The sequence below is a fragment of the Poecilia reticulata genome, linkage group LG21 (genome assembly GCF_000633615.1).
Source record: "Poecilia reticulata strain Guanapo linkage group LG21, Guppy_female_1.0+MT, whole genome shotgun sequence".
In the NCBI taxonomy this organism is placed as follows: Eukaryota; Metazoa; Chordata; class Actinopteri; order Cyprinodontiformes; family Poeciliidae; genus Poecilia; species Poecilia reticulata.
This window is the reverse complement of record NC_024351.1, coordinates 13,381,893-13,401,717: the sequence shown is the minus strand read 5'-3', so window position 1 is coordinate 13,401,717 and position 19,825 is coordinate 13,381,893. Positions and strand designations below refer to the sequence as shown.

The window sequence follows — 19,825 nt, the reverse complement described above, 5'->3', positions numbered from 1 at the left end:
CCCCCAAAGAGCTCATTACATGGACAGCTGTACAAACAACCTGGGAGCTTCAATCAGRCTCAGGTAACCAAGAGTGACGTCGCACCTGCTCCAAAGTGCAGGGCTGTGCAGAGGCCACTACAGGAGCAGGAGCTCAACAACAAAAAAGGGCCCATCTAACCACATTCTAGGACAGAATATTAACAAAGCCACTCAGCTTTTAACATGTTAAAATAATTTTTAACATGTTATTTTTATATCAGTAGGATAAGTTTATCTATTAACCCTTTGCAAGCGTCTGACTTCAGAGTGCACGCGCGTCGAACTCGAAGCATTGGACGCGTTTGGTTTGAGCGCGGCATCAGTTCTACTTGCAAACATTTTACAAACAGGAAAACGACAACAGAGGGAACTTGTCCCASATTTCCAATTGTGAGTTAAAAGAAGATAAAATTGGATTGAATTAAAGAGGTTTGTTTCTTGCTTACGTGTGGGAGAGCTGTTTACCTGCAGCGTCTCGGGTTTTGTAATTACAGTGGAAGATGATCTGCCCTCCTGTTTAGCTTCTCTGCTTCTCCAAACAGCTCATTTGAATGTAATTGCTGAACCTTTTGGGTGCCGGTACCATCTCTGCTGTTTGGGAGCGATGAAGTGGTGGGCTTGTTGTGGGTTGGKGGATTTTCTCTCTCTGCTAAACATGCCACTTTCTGTCAAAGCCTCATGAGACTGAAGGTTTTCATTATGAGCTTCGGCGGTAAAAACAAGGAATCTGGTGATTTAAATTTCATTTAAACTCCTCTTTATGGGGATACATCTTATTTTATAAACACTCATTATTAGACCAATTTGGCAACTTTGGCTGCTCTTATACCGTTTTCATTCAGGTCAAAGTTATTTCATCATATATCGCGGGATAAAATAGGTTTTTCTCTTATTACACGTTCTAAATCCAGTTTCTGGACAGATGACAGGACAGTAACAGTGTTCAAGCTTTCTTCACATCTGTAGCTGATTTTCCCAGGACAGATCAGAGGTGTTACCGGGCTTTACGAGGCGATGGGCCTCGGTATCATCTGTGCAGCAAAGGGAAGCAAAACCCTTTAAAAATTGTGAGAATAAACCATGCAAAAGYCTCCAAGGCTGGGGAATAACTCATATAAAACCTCACTAAAATGAGGTCTGGTTCTCTAAAAACTTGGCCTACCACATGACCCAAGTCCAGACAAACACTCTCACCCAAAGCTAAGCTTCGTCCAGYGTTTTTGGGAGGAGTTGCAAATATAAAATTCTGTCTCCTTTTCCGTGCCTGTGTTTAGATTAACTGAAATCCAGCTGCTCTGGATGGAAAGTGCAGCTCTGACACTTTGCTCTACCTCTGTGCCGTCTGCTTTTTGTCCTTTACACTCTTTMTTTYTTTTTTCTTCTTCTTCTTGTGAGTTGACTCAGCAGCCGTTAAGCACATGGGAGAAAGGCTGGTCAGTTCACATTAAAATGGCCTCGGTTCCATACATAAGCTGCTGCTCATGTCCTGGTTTTACTCAGTAAACAAYCACAGACACGCACATTAACTGTCAACATAAAGTTGAGTTGTGGCGTTATGTAAAGTCATTTGGAGGTCAGTGTCATAAATCTACCAGGCGTCTTTAACCAGACAGAAATATAATTTGTCAATGTTCCCTTTACACCGATTTAAGACAGCTTCATAACTTTAGCTGCGTACTCTGACTGTATTTTGCATGGAGGAGCGTAAAAGTTTCCAAAATGTTTTGAAAATGCAGAAACCTTCTGGATCCAGTGGAGGTGGACCCGGGTGCTAAAGCATCTAATCCAGCGGTGTCAAACTCACTTTCATTTTGTGCCAAATCCAGATCATAAACACTCTTAAAGGGCCGGTTGTTCCAGAATGTGATCAAATCTGATCACAAACTGGTAAAATATCAACAAATCCTTAAAATTAAATACTGTCATTGAATATCTTTTSAGTCCCACCAGGATTTCAGTCCCTCGTGATTCTTTTTKTGTTTTTTTCTAATAAAAATCAAAGTGCTTGTGGTACTAATTTGGAAATATTTGCAATATTTGCGCTTATTTATGGCTTTTTATAACTCGCTGCATAGATTATGGACTATAATCTGACATTAATTAAAGTTGAGGCAGCTGTTTAGTACAAGTAAGAAAGATTTTGACAATGTTTAAGAAAAATCTTCAATAAACTTCTAATTATTAGTGCAGAGAAGTGTGGGAATTTGTTGATTTTGCATGAATTTCCACAATAATTCTCAAGAAACTGGAGGGACTGATTGATATAATTTGGCAGTAAACAGATAAAAACTGCATTGATTTGATTGATAACATCATATTTAATCACACTTAGTGTTTAGTCCAGAATCTAGAGGGCCACATAAAAAACTATGGTGGGCCAGATTTGGCCCACGGGCCTTGAGTTTTACACCTGTGCATTAATCTGTGTCCTGACACACTGGTGTGTGTTGATTGTCGTAAAATTGCGGTTTGACAAACCATCTTAACCTCCTGCCCAAAATGCAACCTCATYACAGCAGGTTGGCAGCACCCAAAGTTATTTATTTTAAAGTTCTAATTTTAAGTCCATCCGGTTTTGCGTCACATCCCACCACTGCCACGGCTCGAATGAAATTCAATCCAAAACTGCAAAGCAAATAGATACAATAATCTGACAAGGGCTTCATGTCACAGGACACGCACACACCTCCAARTTGCACATTTGTTACATTTTCAGCAGGTGATGTTCTCTTTCCTGCTGCACYGTGTCAAATGATCCAAACTGTTTGGAAAAACCTTTTTCCCCTCCTCGCCTGTGGTGGCRCTTCACCAAGAACTGCTGCAGGAGATGACACAAAAACCTCTGAAGAAAACTTGAGCGCAACGTCTTTCTTTGCAAAATATAAACAGTRATGGAGCTGTGTTGGATTTGAGCAATTCTAGGATTTCTCTTTAGTCTTTGGTATAAGAACACAAGTCATTTCACCCGCTAGCGTTAGCCTCTCACATTTGTTTTGGGTGAGATTCGGGATTTTCATACACAAATTTGACAGCTGGTTAAAAACGTCCAACTATTAACTCCTTAATCTGACACTAAGTGGAATAAATCAGAAATGTACTTCAGATAAATAAAAAGATTCATTTTGGAAATATACATTCGTAAACATAAACTGCACACACAAACATAAATGTCTGCCAGACGGAGCAGCAGGATCCCACATGCTTAAAAAAAAAAAAGGATAAAGAATGATCTGACAGAACTTCACAGCCCCAGAGGAACTGGTCTGAGTTAGCTGCTCACTCCTAATAAGACTGCCATCTGATCATAAACCCAAAAAGAAAARGTTACTGGATGAGGTAAAGCATGTGTGATGAACTGATCTGGATGGGGTTCTGAAGAATGTGCAACATTATGATACAGTGGAGAAGATGTTTGAAGTAAAGCTGGAGTAAAGATTTATTTGAGTAGACAGTTTTTATTTTTGCAATAGAGGAAATTTTATTGTTTTTCTGCAAAGTTGTAAAAATCAGGGGCGTTCAACTGGAAAGAGAACAATTTAATACAATATAACTCAGAATAAATGGAAAGTGTCTTTCTTGCTAACTAACAGATCAACTAGACTTTGAAGCTTAGCATTCAGAGCTTGTTTATGCAGCGCTTATTACATCCTATTACAAGTTATTACAACAGGAAGTCTTACAAGCGTTTACGTATGGGGGCTGTATGCAAGAGAAACTAGTAAGAAATGGACATTTCTGAGTTTGAAAAGTAAAAAAATTGCAAGAAAAAAACCCTGAAAATTTATGATTTTGAAAAGTTGAAAATCAGCTAGAGCAAACAAACTTTTTTCTTAAAAATTTTGGACTTTTCAAACCCAGAAGTTTCTCAAGTTTTTAAAAAAAAAATGTATGGGATTAATCTAAAAAAATTGGTAGAAATGTACTCTTGTTTTTTTTAATACATCGTCAAACGTGGAATCGTTACTTTGTAATTTTTTGAATTATAAATTGGTATCAACTGAGACATTTAAACCTGAAATCTGATGGACTGTGCACAACTTCATTCAGGAAACTATCAAATACACTTTTCCCCTAACAACACAGTGAACATGTTGACTCCTAAAGGTCAAACATGAGGCTTGACCTTTGGGGCCTAGTTATGGTTGAATGCTTTGCATGCACACTAAAGTATGCCTATATTCAGCAGCTCACACTGACACAGGGCCAGCTTCTATCCTGCAACAAATGCAAATTATGCTGTCAAACTCTTTAACATTAACATGACTTTAACATTAAATACACCTTTCTCAACAGGTGGGGGCGCACTTTTTTCCGTCTATAATCAGACATTTAAGCGACTTGAAACCATTCCTCCAGCCCTGGCACCTCCAGACCCGGGCCCCCAACCGGCCCGGTTCGGGGGCAGCCGCCCACTCCCCCCCTATAGCTCCGCCCCTGGCTTGTAAAGAAAACACAGCTGATCCTAATAAACGGTAATATGTAGCAGTTACCAAAGGCAACAGAAACAGGGAGCGGAGCCGTCGGTTACTGGTTCCTATGGTAACCACCAACGGTCAAGAGCAGCGTAACGGAACTTGAAATACCAACAAAAGTCTGACTGGAGAAACAACTTCTTGCTTGACTAAATAAAATAAATTCAAGGAATAAACATCTTTTCACAAATCCAGCTTCGACAATAATGTTAAAATAAAACAGAATGATTTAGGACTTTATTCTTAAATGCGTGAAGACTAGATATAATGTGTGTGTGACGCGACAAGAAACACTGAGAGGGTTCAGTGCTCTCCTCAGTGGCATGTGTGTGTGTGTGTGTGTGTGTGTGTGTGTTTGTGTTTGCATGCGTGCGTGTCCGTGTGTGTGTTTTTGTGACCACCACTGTGGCGGTATAGGCTGTTGTGACTGGAACCGTAACAGATAAACCCACATGGTCAGGACCACCGCCGTCCTCTCACCAGCTCTTCCACAGGGATARACGCACACACCACATCTGGTCCACAACTCCTCTCTTCTTTCTTGGACATTATTCAAAAGTAGGGTGAAAATAGAAAACTAAATACAAGTTTAGAACCAGATTTTTGTCCACTAAATGAGAGTACAGCCTTCATGCCATGCATAGTGACTACAGGGCACTGTTGGTAATTTTATAAGCTCACAGGAAACATCAGCAAAAAAGAAATCCTTTATTTGCAACAGATGGTACATTGGAGAAAATTACAATGCACTTCCTACAAAGACGCATACAAACGCACACATAGATACAAAAAGATGGAGTCTTTACTTTCTTTTAGCACTTACTTTTACCAACTGACACAAACCATGATGCCAGTTTCTGGTTATTGTTTGTACAACAATAATCAACCCACCAACTCCACTTAATATTTTTATATTTTTATAGATCCTTATTAGAAATGTATTTGGGTTTATTTTAATTGTCTGGATTTCCCTCCAAGATCTGTTACTTTTATGAGAAAATCTTAGGTAAGATGTACACAAACACATATGAACATTTTGTAAAAATTATTCTACTCAGTCTCACTATTTTATGTTGTAATTTTACACTTATGTACAGTATGTTTGTGAATCTACATCTTTTTTTATGTTTTGCTTCTACACCATAATTTCCCCACTTTAGGACATTAAAAGGAGATTTCTATTCTATTCCAAAGAAAATCTTTCTGCGCCACCTGGTGTTGAACCGGATGCTTTACCAGTGGAATGCCTGAGATTTGACCTCTTGTATCTGTGGTATTTATGGTTGTTGCCAAGAACAGGAACTTTTGTTCCTCTTGCTTTGGTGGTAAAACACATATACATCCAGCATGGAAATACATCTTTACTGGAAACATTGGGGGAATAATCCTTCTTCCAGTAAGTGTTGGCTCTGCAGCTCAGTCAGAACTGAGTCACTCACCATCTGCAGCCACAAACAGAACAGAACCAGTAAACCCGCAAAAAGTTTGCACTTTATTCTACCACAAGATGTTTTAATAGTGTATTTTAGTCACTTAGTGTTCATATTATTTGTACAATCTGCTTGGAAATTTTAGGTTTTGCTTTTACAGTGCCATGAACATATACTAAAATGCTGCAAGTTTTGAAGTTTTTTTACCTCCTTTACCATTTTCACTACTTTGCCTTATGGCAAGCTAAACATTTATTTATTAATTTATCACAGTTCCAGCTGTTTTAGTCATTTTTAACTAAGAACCCTGGAAAATATTTCATGTTTCGCTTAAACATAAATTATTGCTCTGATTCCAGAATTTGGCAGATTTTAGGCAAGCAGCCATTTTCTTATAGCCATGTCCTGAGTCGTGCACATCAGCTTACATTCTTATGTTCTCTTGTCTTTTTTCTTTTGAAGAGTGGCAAAAATAACATTAATCAACAAAACAAAAGAAAAGCTAAGTGTATGTAAAAGACATTAATGGTCAGAGTAGATCCTGGAAGTAATAAACACTAATGTTAAAGGTTAGATTTTTATAAAAATATTTTATGCAACTGAAAGTAAAAATGGTGCCATTTTGTTAAGTTTTCACTGTTTGTTTTTTTTAATAAGATCAATCATATGTTTTTCTTGTATTTTGTCTCTTTCATTCTTTTGACATTGCTGCTTCCCTTGTTATTTAAACTGTTTATTTAGTTCAGTAACTTATCATTTTGAGTTCAAAGGTTTAGTCAAATGCATGATTGTGTGTCCTGTGTGTCTCTGTGTTGCCCTGCAACAGACTGGTGACCTGTCCAGGGTGACCCCTGCCCCTCGCCCGGTACGCCAGCTGGAGAGGCACCAGCAACCCTGACCCCACTGAGGGACAAGGGTGTAAGAAAATGGATGGATGGATGGATGGATGGATGGATGGATGGATGGATGGATGGATGGATGGATGGATGGATGGATGGATGGATGGATGGATGGATGGATGNTGGATGGATGGATGGATGGATGGATGGATGGATGGATGGATGGATGGATGGATGGATGGATGGATGGATGGATGGATGGATGGATGGATGGATGGTTTAGTCAAATATCTCGAATTGTTTTTCTCTAAATGCAGGATGTAAAAATTTCACAACAGTTACTAAGGAAACTTACAAAGATAAGCTCTTCAATCTGCCATTTAATTAACATTTACAAATGCAGATTTCACATTTTTGCAAAAAATGTGACATTGTCCGTCGCATAAAACTTACTTTTATTGAATTTAGAGGATTAAGTGCTGTACTTTTTATCATAACATCTTAAGAGTTTATTGCTCAGAAATCGTCTCGATTTGTTCATGACGTTTAGATCTGATGTCATTCAGTCTTCTGTGCTGTTCCGTAAAAGATGTTCAGCCTGTGAGAAGCAGAACAGACCTTAAAAAAGACAAATTGATCAACGTGCTGGCCAGTTTTGTGACGGGCTGCGGCGTAAGCACCAGGAAGTCGACGGGGTCTTCCGGTTTGACCTTGGAGCACTCCAGCATGGCCTCGCCCAGCGAAGGCATCACGTACTTCATCAGGTAGTTTCTGAGAGGAAGAGCTTTGGCTTCCAACATTTCAGACTCCTGCTCCACCACCATCCCCAGGTTCTTCTTCTGCAAAAAGCACACTCACAGGCGTTAAGCAATCTTTATTTGGTGTTTTTTAAAGCTCCTAGTTTCTGAGCTCACCCAGTCCTCGTAGTGACCCGTCATCTCAGCCAGAGCAGCCTCCTTCCTCTCCTTCCTCTCCGCTGCCTCTGCCGCCAGCTTCTGCTTCCTCTCTTCCTCTTTCCTTCTCTTCTGCTCCGCCTGCTCCTGTGGAGTCCCGCCGTAGTTCTTGGGCTCCCCTATAATCTCAATAATCTTCTTCATAGTACATGTGTACTCCGAATCATCTGAGGTGATGTCTGGGAAAAGAAGAACATTATATTTTCCCCTAATATTCCAAGGGTGATTTTTTTTCTTCTCCTTTATACAAGCAGCTTCTCCTTTTACATAAATATATATTACAGGGTTTCCCCCAGTTTATTATAGGCCTGGCGGCCCGCCATGCTTTACTAGCGCCACCGCCAGGCTAAGCCTTTCTCGATTTTTCTTTTTCTTTTTTGTTGTTTTAGGGGGGGAAAATCGCTTTTTTTATTTTTATTTCTTTATTTTTTAAGCCGGATTGCGAACTTTTCTGTTACTCAGCGTTTCACTACCGGAGCAGATTTATTCCTAAAAGTTATGGTTATAGAAGATGTGTTTATAGTTTATGCATTTAAAGCAGGCAGCGCGCTGACCAATCACCTCACGCGCTGCCATAGCTGGATTAAGTTAACCTCAGCGCGGATCTCGCTCCTCCTTTCACTCGAACTGGACACAGGCTGACCGCTATGGATATTTACATCAACCCCCTGTGAGGAATTATGATCAGTTCTGAGGAGTTATTGATTAAGATAAGAGTTTAAACCCACCGCTTTAGCTCTGGTTGCAGCTCTACCTGAACCGCAGGAATAATTTGTAGTCGCGCTTTCAGTGGTGCTTTGAGGTGAGAATTATGTAGATTTGTGAACAAAACATTATGCGGCGTTTACATCTCAACACGCTGCCCAGCGTTTGGCCCCGTCTTCCCTTTAAAGTTTATGTCTGTGTTCGCGGTTGGTCGGTGCGTTAGTGGTTAACGACCCAGTGCTGATCACTCATCGTGCAGGTTTGACCCGGTGAGGAGCTTTCGCTCTCCTCGCAGTCACGCTGATTTTATATTATTTTATTATTATTACTAGTATTATTTTTCCTGTTACACTAAGCACCAAACCGTATCAAATGTTTTGTCCACTGAGTCAGACGGAGTTAATGTGCGCGGCCACCGGACATCTGAAAAACTCGTCCAGAAACTCGACCAACCAAAATAGTTTCTGTGTCCCCTTGTTAAAAACTCAACAGACACGAAATGGAAGAGCCACTAAAGACACATTAGCAGCATTGAATTAAATCTCCCATTTGTTGCTCATCTCTGCGTAGTGCAGCGGGTTTAACTCATCATACAGCGTCGGTCCAAGGCTGTATGAGGCCTGGAGCAGAATATGACTTAGGGCAGGGGCGTCCGGCATCCTGCATGTTTTAGTTTTCTCCCTAGTGGTTGTAACAACCTTCTCAGCAAGTCAATGTTCTCCTTAGGCCTCTAATGAGCCATCATTTGATGCAGGTGTGTCAAACCAGGGAGAGAACTAAAACATGCAGGATGAGGGCCGACTTTGGACACCCCTGATTTAGGGACTTCTCTTGTTGCTAAAAACATCAGCACCTCTAACAGCTTCTGTGATAGATTTAGTGAAATCTAGGACAGGGGGAGTAGTTTAACTGGCAAACCTAAAAAGCAATAAATTATAACTGCAGTTTACTAATTTGTGTTTGTGAACAAACGGAGATGAAACTCAAAGATTAAACTCACAGCATCAGATGGTTGTTATGGTAACAAACCAATCTAACTATGAGTATTGTTCTTTGAACTTTTACAAAGTAAACTTGGCAGCTCCTTAAAATCTTATGTATAAATGTTAAATTTAAAATCTTTTGATTTAGGTATGCTGAAACCATTATGTCAAATTTAGCAGCATTGATAATCTCATAAACAAATGCTACATTTATATATCTGTGGTCTGTATTAAAATATTTTATATATCTGTGGTCTGTATTAAAATATTAGCATTTATGGGGCCCGTGAAGCTCTGGGGGGCCTGATGGAGCCTCTGACTTAATTTGGATTTAAGAAAAGTGGAAATAATTTCTATTTATTTTAATTGTATTTTTTTGATTGGTTGTTTTTAAGACTAGTTGTGTGTTTATATAGAAGTTCACTGACGATGTTTTCCCATAGCATATAATTACCCAGTAATATTTTTACTTTTCCTGTCTACTTAACATCTTTTAATACAAAAACACGGTGGACTGCCGGTGGACCGCCTGACCACCGGGCTTAGCAAGTTTTCTGGGGGAAACCCTGTATTAGGTGCAAAAGGACTTGCTGTGCTGACCACTTGTGGTCAATTATGGTTTTGCAGACTACCTAAATATTCTGGATGGAGTTCCCGGTGATCAAAAAAGTCCAACAAGGTTCCTGGAGCTTTGCAGCGATCCCGGTATGCACCCAGACGAGACTTGAATTCGTCCTGGGTGTAGTGCATCTTCTCAGCTATGGACTCTGGAAGCTCTTGCACTCGCGTGAACAGGAAATCATCTGGTGCTTCGAGGGAAAAAATGTACTCTAATGCAGATATGGAAGAAGAAAAAACACACTTGAGCAATTGTGAGTTGATGCATTTTAACTACAGCGACTAGTTGATGCTATGAACAGAACCTGGGGTGACGATCTTGTTGTACCACGGCATTTTGGACAGTACATCTACATCCTGGTTCTCCTGACTCTCATCTGAACAGAATGAAAATTACCATTTCACTCATAATACTGATGCGTCTTCATTAATTTGACAAAAGCTGTATTGACGGATAAAACTTGCCAGCAAAAACCATCTTTGCCTGATCCAGAGTCTCAGGGAAGCCGTCCAGAACAAACCCTTGGTTCCTGGATCCCTTGGAGTAAAGCTTTTCATGCAGAACCTCAAAAATCAGGTCCTCAGTCACAACACCTGGAAAAACAGCAAAAATCAAACAACATCAAAACTTTATAAAGTCAAATTTAATTCAAGGACATTTCCGTACACTGCAAAACATTTGAGCCGCATTTAGTTGTCTTCTACTTTTTAAGTCAAATAAATTGGTCAAGTTTTAGATTTTGAACCTAAATGTGTGAGTTTGTGAAAGATAAACTTACAGCAGTACGTTGTGTTAACTTATTCTGACTTGTTGAATAAACTGGAGTTTTTAGGTTAGCACTTAAAAAAACTGAAAGAAGAAAAAGACAGGAGTGGGAATTATTTCCCAGAATGCTTAGCGGCATGTTTTTGTATCCTGAGATGGATGTGCGTTACGTTGATCTGACTCTTGTGTTTTACTAGTTTGAGGATAATGTCCTGTTGACACTAAATGTTTTTGAGCTGAATTTAATAAAAGTCATTATCACATCAGAAATTTTGTTCTTGCAATTTGAAACAATCATTTAAATTATTTTAATATACAATAAGTAGTTGTTTTAACTTGATATTACGAGTGAAATAATAGAGAAATGTGGCTCTTTAATTAGGTGAGAGCAGGTTTTTTTTCTTTTTATTGTTAAATAATTATTTGGTTTAAATTGCAGCATTAAGTTAAAACTCACAATTCAAGATTAATGAACTTAAAAAATAATGTCTCTTGTTAAATCAACTTGATGAACTTTAATTTCAGAGTTAAAACCAAAACAATTTTCTGGTTGACTTAAGTTGCATTTTCAAGGCGGCAGGTGGGCTTTCATTTTCAAGTTATGTTTTACAGTGCGTGCCTTAGAATTTGGGATTTATCAGCCTTCATCRACTGAAAACTCTCTTTGCTGTTGTGTTTTTATTTTGTCGACTCGCCTTCATTGTCCTCCAGAGTCCTCTGGATGTATTCCAGCTGGTCCTGTGCAGCAACTTGAGCGTCTTCAGCTATTTCTTCTTCATACTCCTCTGTAGCTATTATCRTCTCCTGCAAAACGTAGAAACAAACACGGTGAACAGAAAACACCTCTTCATGTTTGTCATGGAGCTTCAGCGGCTCTACTTTGAGATTTTTGGTGATGGACAAACAGAAACCACAGCATAATATAGTAAAGTGAGAAGTCGACAATGTTTATAACCTACGGAGCTATTGTACTCTCAGGCCAGCCAAAAACAAAAAACTTGTTTACAGTCCCAAATGTCACAAGATTTGGACGTATTGTTTTTTATGAAATAATCCCCATTTTATGACTATTTTTAGGATTTAAAATGAATATAAACAAAATTTTATAAAAAATAAAAAAAGACACAAAGGATAGTTTTTTTCTGTGGGATGGAAAATTATATCAAACTTAAAAGACAAGAAAAGCAAACCTAAGATCATATTATTGGTTCTTTTAAATGGAAATATTGCAGAAAACATAAAAACATTTATTATATCTCTATATTTAGAATATTAACTGGTGCTTTTTAYTACAATTTTTCCACTGTGGCAGCTCCAAAGTTCAGGCTGATGTGAAAACCACAAATTTCTGTTTATTCAGTCAGTATTAAAAACAACCAACACTAAATAATGTTAAAATTGAACCATGTGCTTTTTTTTATTTAACATATTATGAAAAAAATRTCCCTTTATTTTATGAATACAAGAGAAAAGTCAAGGTTTTAAGAAAATGGTCACTTATGAATGAATCATCAGTCGATCAATAATAACTTTGGACAAACTTGTTGATGGATGACTTTCATCCTTAGTTCAAATCCTGATATATTCACTGAAAACACAAAATCTTTTCAAGTATTTTTGGTCTAGTTTCTGGTGAAAATATCTTAGTGCACTAACTTACTAAGCAACGTTTCAGCAAGTAATAGGAGCTTGTTTTAAGTAAATAATTCCTTAATATTAATGGAAAAATACTAGTTTCAGTGGCAAATTAATTCTCTTATAACACGTGTCAAACTGAAGGCCCGTGGGCCAAATGTGGTCCACCACAGCTTTTTATGTGGCCTTGAGATTCTTGAGAATTATCATGGAAATTCACACAAAATCAAACAAATATCACTTTTATGCTGATAACTGGCACATTGCACTAACTGGAGTTTATTGAAGATTTTTCTCAAAAATTGTCAAAAACTTTCTTACTTGTACTAAACAGCTGCCTCAGCTTCAACTGATGTCCAAGATCTATACAGCGGGTAATAAAAAGTCACATTTACCTTAATAAATAAGTGTAAATATTTCCAAATTAGAACCACAAAAACTTTGATTTTTATTGGAAATAAAATCACAAAAGGAATCACTAAATCCTGGAGGGACTGAAAAGATGTTCAATAATGCTTAATTTTAAGGATTCATTGATATTTTAACAGTTTGTGATCAGGTTTATCAATACATTCTGGTACAACCGGCCCTTTAAGAGCGTTCATGATCTGGATTTGGCTCAAAATGAAAATTATTTAGACACCCTGGATTATATATGAGAAAAAGGTCTTGGTATAAATCACTTATTTCTTACTGAAAAGTTACTTGTCATTACTTTTATCTTATTTCAAGTGTACCAAAATATTTGCACTAGAAACTAGACCAAAAACACTTGGTAAGATTTTGTGTTTGTCTGTCACATAAACTCACAATAAAACACTTTGACCCTTGGGTTTAACAAAATGWGAAAAYGCTTAATCATTTCCACAAGGGGGCAGTATACACTGAGTATCTCTATTGCATTTTGTGTTTCCACTGACCAGCTGAGTAATTTTCTCATCAAACATGCTTTTGACGTGGATGTAATGAAGTTTGTAGTGCTGGCAGAGCTTCATGGCAAGAGTCGTCTTCCCCACCGCCGGAGGGCCAATCAGGCAGATCTTAATCGGCTACAGAAAATAAAGATATAACCCACTGCTGTCATTTGAAAACAAGCTCAGTATCAAAAAGGGATTGTAATCTATCAAATATTTAGATAAAGACGGATTTGACACAAACAACACTCTGATTTGAAGGGTTAAATACTTACGAGAAGCTGTCTTGCGAGTTTGTACTCCTTCACRATGTTCTTGATGTTTTTCACCAGTCCTTCTTCACTCGTCCAGTCAAAGGTCAAATAGTCGCTGACTATAGAACCTTCCACTTGCAGGTTGACGTTGAGACAGTCCAGTTCTTCCGGCTGGAACCAGAAACAATCTGAACTGTTGAATCAATATTAAATTCATCTCGTTTTTAATTGTTTTGCAGGTTTGATTTTACATCTCATGTTTTGGGATTTTTTGGGGGGAAAAAATTAAAGGGTAAAGAGCATTGAAAATAAGATTTGTTTTGAGTTCGTTTATACAAGTTGTACCTTAAAAGCGTTCATTCTGATGGCGTCTTCTGGAAGTAACTTGCAGATTTTTTCTGGCCCGAGCACATCACTAATAGTCTAAAGAGTTAAAAGATAAAGAGGCTAAATAAACATTTTATGACATTTTATCAGTTTACACACACGATATTGTAGCTTAATTCTGACATAAAATGCTACCTTTACAACATCCTCTAACGTGTTCTTGGACTCATCAATGGCAACGATGTACCTTGGACTTGGCTTCGCCTTAATGATGCCTTGGACCACTCTGCAATAWATTAGAAGTCAGTTCAGTTTTGATCCRATTTTCCCCCAAATAACAACAACAACAACAACACTACACATCGATAAATAAATTTACCTTCCAAGGTCACGAACATGAATCATGGGAATAAAATTTTCACCACTTCCAAATATGGGAACCTTTGGCTCCTCCATCAACCATGAAACCTAAAATAATGCAAATGACAAAAAATGTAAAATGCACTGTAAAAACACAAAATCTTACCAAGTAATTTTAGTCTAGTTTCTACTGCAAATATCTTATTATACTTGAAATAGGACTAAGTTAAAAGTAACTTTTTGGCAAGCTGTACGGGTTTGTTTTAAGTCAATAATTTCTTAATATTATTTAAAAAAACACTTTGGCAGATAAATTAACGTATAACATGGGAAAATGTCTTGTTAGAAGTGAAATAATCTGCCAATGGAACTAGAACTGGGTTGCTAGGTGACGGGGCTGACGTTGCTAGGTAACAGCGCCAATAGAATTAGAACTTTTTCACTGACATTAAGAAATTATTGACTTAAAACAAGCTCCGATGTCCTGTTGAAAAGTTAGTTTTAAGTTAGTTTTGTCTCATTTCAAGCGCAGTAAGATATTTGCACTAAAATACTTGGTAAGATTTTTTTAATACAAATTATGTGTTCATAAAGGATTTATTATATTTACCTTAAAAAAGTAGTGGAAGAGATTTTCTCCCATCCCGTACTGAAATCCAGCACATACAACGTAACCTTTGAGCTTAGATGCTTTCTGCAAAATGAGAATACATATTTTTTTTACAGTTCAATCACTGCTTTCTTATTTGTCTCCATTGTTGTTGTGTAATTTGCTTTGTGGGACAGTGAAATATTCATCATAACAGTGAAATCACGTACACCTCGGGGTATCTTGAGCACAAGCTTCTCCAGCTCGTTGTGTTTCCTGAACTTGGGATGAGGCCTTCTTCGGAGAAAATCTTCTTCTAAAAACGGGACAACTGGGTTATTCTGAAATAAAAAATTAATAACTTTATATTAGAAAAACAGAAATATTAGAATTAAATGATGTTATAATTTTTTTTAGATTTAGATTTTTTGGGGGGATTTACTAGGTCTGAAACCCTAAAATTCGTCCAAGTCATCAATGTGGAGACGAGGATGAAATATCTCCGGGTTTCGAAGCTTTCCATTTCATCCCGAAGGACTGTTTGTAAAAAGACAAAAAAAAAAAAAAAACAGGCAGTGTTGATTTGTGAACAATATCAGAAAGCCAGTCGATAACACTACTGTTGTGTTTTCTAACTCCTGCCTGCTAATGCCCATGTTGCTTCTTCAATCTGCTGTTGAGCTGCACTTTCGGTGACGCAGTAAACCACAACATCACACTCCAGCAGCAGCTGCTGCAGCTCATCTCTGCTTGGGGACTGGCAAAAAAACACAACAGGATATGAGTAACACTCATTTTAATGATTTATTTAAACTGTTCACTCAAATTGTAAAGCTATTGTTTGGTGAATTAGTTTGAATTTATTGTGGATTTACACTGAATCGCTGGGTGGAAATGACACAAGAGGCTTTTAAGCTCAATCCACACATTTTCCAAAACAGAGATAAAGCTTTGATGTTTTTCAGGGATTAAGATCCAATTAACACACCAAATTACAATTATTAGTATTTAATTTTATTATTGCCAAGAGAATATGGAGGTAGTTTTGAGTTTTCAGTAATCATAGTTACATTTACTCAATTACATTTATTTGAGTAACTTTTTTTGACAAAATGTACTTTTAGGAGTGTTTGTACTTTTTGTTTTATCTGAGTATTTTTATTATGAAGTATCTCTACTCTTATTTGGGTAAAATGTCTGGATTTTCTACCCACTGAATGAAAAACAAACATGTTTTAACCAACAATTCACTTGACACAGACACACACCTGCAGTTTTTGTTACAGTTTTATACGTTTTTTTTATTGATGGAAAATAAAATTTCCACTTAACTTTATATTTTGTTCATCTAATGATGCAATTTTTAAGTATTAAATGATTCATAATTTGGTCAGTTATTCAGTACTTAAGTAAACTTTTTTACCAAATACTTTTGACTAATTACTTGAATAGCAACATAACATAATATTACCGTGAATTATTTTTTTCAGCTTTAAATTAAATGTTAAATGCATCAATGAAGTTGAAAAGAACTAATCATAATATGTCAGAAAAATGGTTGCAGATGTTTGTCTTGATAAAGGAATGTTTTTGGGTCAAATGTTTTCTATTTTATTGGCATAGAAAATGTTCATATTTGCAGCAATGACACTGAAAATTTCCTACCCAAACCATTGCTGTATTAAACCAACTTATTGAACATTTTGAGTAAAATGTTGATATGATTAAAAGCTAAATATTAAAACAAAACTGTTTATTTTGTACCTAACATTTTCCACATACATTTGTTACTACAAAATCCTCAAAATTTGGCCAAAATTGTATCAATTTGCACTTGTGGTTGGGGGCTACAAAAATTATTCTATGGGTCACAAATGGCCCCCGGGCCTCATGTTGAAAACCCCTGATCTAAAAGTAACAGTTGACAATTATCCCAAAAAACAACTGGGTTCATAATTATTACATTATGCCATAATATAATAATTTGAATAAAAGCCAAATTAAAAAAATAGTGTTCCAATACATCACTAACACATTCATATCCATGATGTGCTGACGACTTCCGTCAGTTGAGCCATCAGCAACTATTCGGTATTTATTAGCATAATTATATATATATTTTTGTTTACACAATAGTTTGCATTTACGACGTGATTTTTTTTTTGGTCTTTAAATAAATAGGAGCAACTTTYAAGCAGTTGACTCACCACATACAGTTGGTGTAGATTCTGTACTTTCTCCTCATTGATGGAAGTTCCTACGACCTGAAAAGCAGGTTCGTCCGGGGGACTCGGTGACTCATCTCCTGTGTCATCATCGTCCGACTCATCAGGAGCTTCAATTTCTCCTATAATCTTCCCAGGTAAAATAAAGTCAGAGTACGTACCACAGCTATCTGACTTTAACTGGTACCAAAACGGCGAACTTTGTTCACCTCTTACCTCGGCGACGTGCTTTGAAACATACGTGTGGACGTCGTTCACGAAAATCTGCTTAACTGGACGCGGTGACTTCTTCTCGTCCTCCATGACAGAAACGGACACTTTAGATACACAGAATAACCGCCGTTAAGAGGAAAACTGCTGAGACAAAAACGGCTCGGTTCCGCTAGTTTTAACGGTTGCTATGGACTCGRAAACGGTTGGTAGGGTTCAGCCAGAGATACGTTGAATACGTAAGCTACGTTAAAATGGAGGCCAGGGACGGTTCTACAATCCTTTAACATTGGGGGCTTCCACCCATTAAAATTTTTTTTACATGTATAATTTTCTGTCATTGCTTGCTTATTTTTTATTACTGTTTTTTTTACTTGACATAYAAGTGAATGAAGTTATCTTAGCTTAATTTGTTATTTAGTGCCACCTAATTTGAAAAGCTGGATTAAAACTAGAAAAATATCCTCTCTTTTTTTTTATACTGCTGCTTTCCTGGTTTGAGTGAGCAAGAAGATTTTCCTACCACAAATAAATAAATACAAGTGCCAGTCGGTTTATTTCAAAGTCATATGAGGCCTTAACCAGAACTTAATTTGCAGCCTGACCTCCAGACTCTACAGAGACACATAACAAGAGACTTCAGTTGTGTACCTAAATTATTTTAAAGAAGCAGTTTTTATCTGTATTCTGCCAACTTACATTTGTGTGAAAAAAACTTTATCTAACTTTAAGGACTCATCAAATGCTGAGACACTTATTTATTCATATTTTATCMCCTTAAGAGGGTAGTTTAATATTTTTTTCATTATAGATGTGGTACAATCAGAGATAATTGGCTATTATTTGCTGAAATGTGTTTATAGACAAACCCAAAGAAGAAAATATTAAAATTGTGGYCATCAATCAAACTATGAAGATTATTTTTTTACACTTTTACCCAGTAAAAATGTAAAGATACGAGGCAATTTTTTCTTTCTCTCTCCTACTTTTGGAGGTTTAATGTCAGAATCCCATTCTGATGATGTGACTGGCTTCTTCCTGCAGGGAATACCAAATTAACACCCTGCAGACAGAGCAGCATGCCTCCCTGGGCTCCTTATTTGCACAAACAAGCCCCGTCTGCGGTCCAGTCRATCCCCTCGTTGTGCAGGACAATGGAGTGCTGACATGGAAACTTTCAAAGCACCCCATTTATTTATAGGGCTGACTTTATCAGCTCTTCACGSCGTCTGCTTCGCAAGGATCTGGGCACTCAGTGAAACACGCCAGTCATTTATTCAAAGCACAATGACACTGAATGAGGACTGATTGGTTGGGTTTTACCATGTATAGTAATCGGTTCTCAATACGGTAATAAGAGGCTGTCTGGTTTAAAGKGTTTAATAATTATTCTGTAGGTTATTTAKGAACTGTAAAGGTTTGAAATATTTAAATCAATACAGAATTATTATCTGTTTGTATAATAATCAATAAAAAGTAAGTCAAATACATTAAACTGTTTTATATCGATAAAGAAAAAAATATGGGGGTTTGTTGATTTTGCATAAATTTCCACAATAATTCTCAAGGAACTGGAGGGACTGATTGATATAATTTAGCAGTAAACAGATAAAAACTGCATTGATTTGATTGATAACGTCATATTTAAGCATATTTAGTGTTTAGTCTTGAATCTAGAGGGCCACATAAAAACATATGGTGGGCTGGATTTGGCCTATAGGCCCTGAGTTTGACACCTGTGTAATAGAATATCKGTTTGTTAAAAACTGTCAGCTGTTTGCAACAGGCAGGTGTGACCTTTAAAACTTCTGCTGATTTCATCAGAATGACTACAATGAATCATTTCAACACTGTTAGATGAGTTTTCCTTCAATGTATTTATTGATTTAGCAAATTATTGCATCAAATCCACAGTAAAACATAGTTATGCTGTGGGTTAAGTTTGCACAAAACATTTATATAACCGGTCAGAGAACATAATCCTGTCTGTGCTGGACAGCAGTTGATCTCAGCAGCTGCCTGAGTGTGTGAGGCTGAAAATGCAGAGGAGGCAGCTGTCAAGACAGAGGGACTTCCTGCGTTACCTTATAAGGACGAATGTCCCTCAACGCCGTGACCCATTTAGGAGCGATCAGCTTCCTCCTGAAGCTGCAGGGATTCTGCCAAAAAGTGCTTCTTTGACTTGARCAGAGCTGTTGACAAAACAAAGCGCTGGTTTCTTCCACCAGTCAGAGTTTCAGGAATTTAAATCTGAATTCTCTGATGATGATGATGCTGCTGTAAAAAAGTAAACGTAGAAGCTTCACTGTAGCCTGATTATAGGTTCAAACTATGTGTGGAACATCCAATGTTTATCTTGGCAGCTTTACTTAAGACACATATACAGTAACTCTCCACAATTATTGGAATCCATTGTGTTAAAATATTATATTACTGCATAAATTGACTCAAAAATCTTTACAATTCTCTTGATTGTCATATTCTTTCTCCCTGGATGTGACAGTAAGTAGCCCCATTTTTCACA

General features: G+C 37.3%; 1 protein-coding gene across 1 annotated transcript; it reads right to left on the bottom strand.

Moving 5' to 3' along the window:
- Window positions 1-7,122: 7,122 nt before the first annotated feature.
- LOC103457335 (adenylate kinase 7-like) lies at window positions 7,123-17,513 on the bottom strand. Its single transcript, XM_008397374.2, has 18 exons — window positions 17,308-17,513; window positions 17,074-17,220; window positions 15,509-15,623; window positions 15,309-15,403; window positions 15,097-15,207; window positions 14,888-14,971; window positions 14,297-14,385; window positions 14,113-14,203; window positions 13,936-14,013; window positions 13,612-13,761; window positions 13,343-13,471; window positions 11,483-11,591; window positions 10,487-10,615; window positions 10,327-10,398; window positions 10,036-10,233; window positions 7,677-7,894; window positions 7,443-7,601; window positions 7,123-7,360 (listed from the first exon to the last, which is right to left on the bottom strand). Exons 1-18 carry the CDS (start codon window positions 17,392-17,394, stop codon window positions 7,325-7,327), a joined length of 2,097 nt encoding a protein of 698 aa, XP_008395596.1. The 5' UTR covers window positions 17,395-17,513; the 3' UTR covers window positions 7,123-7,324.
- Between the last annotated feature and the right edge of the window lie 2,312 nt (window positions 17,514-19,825).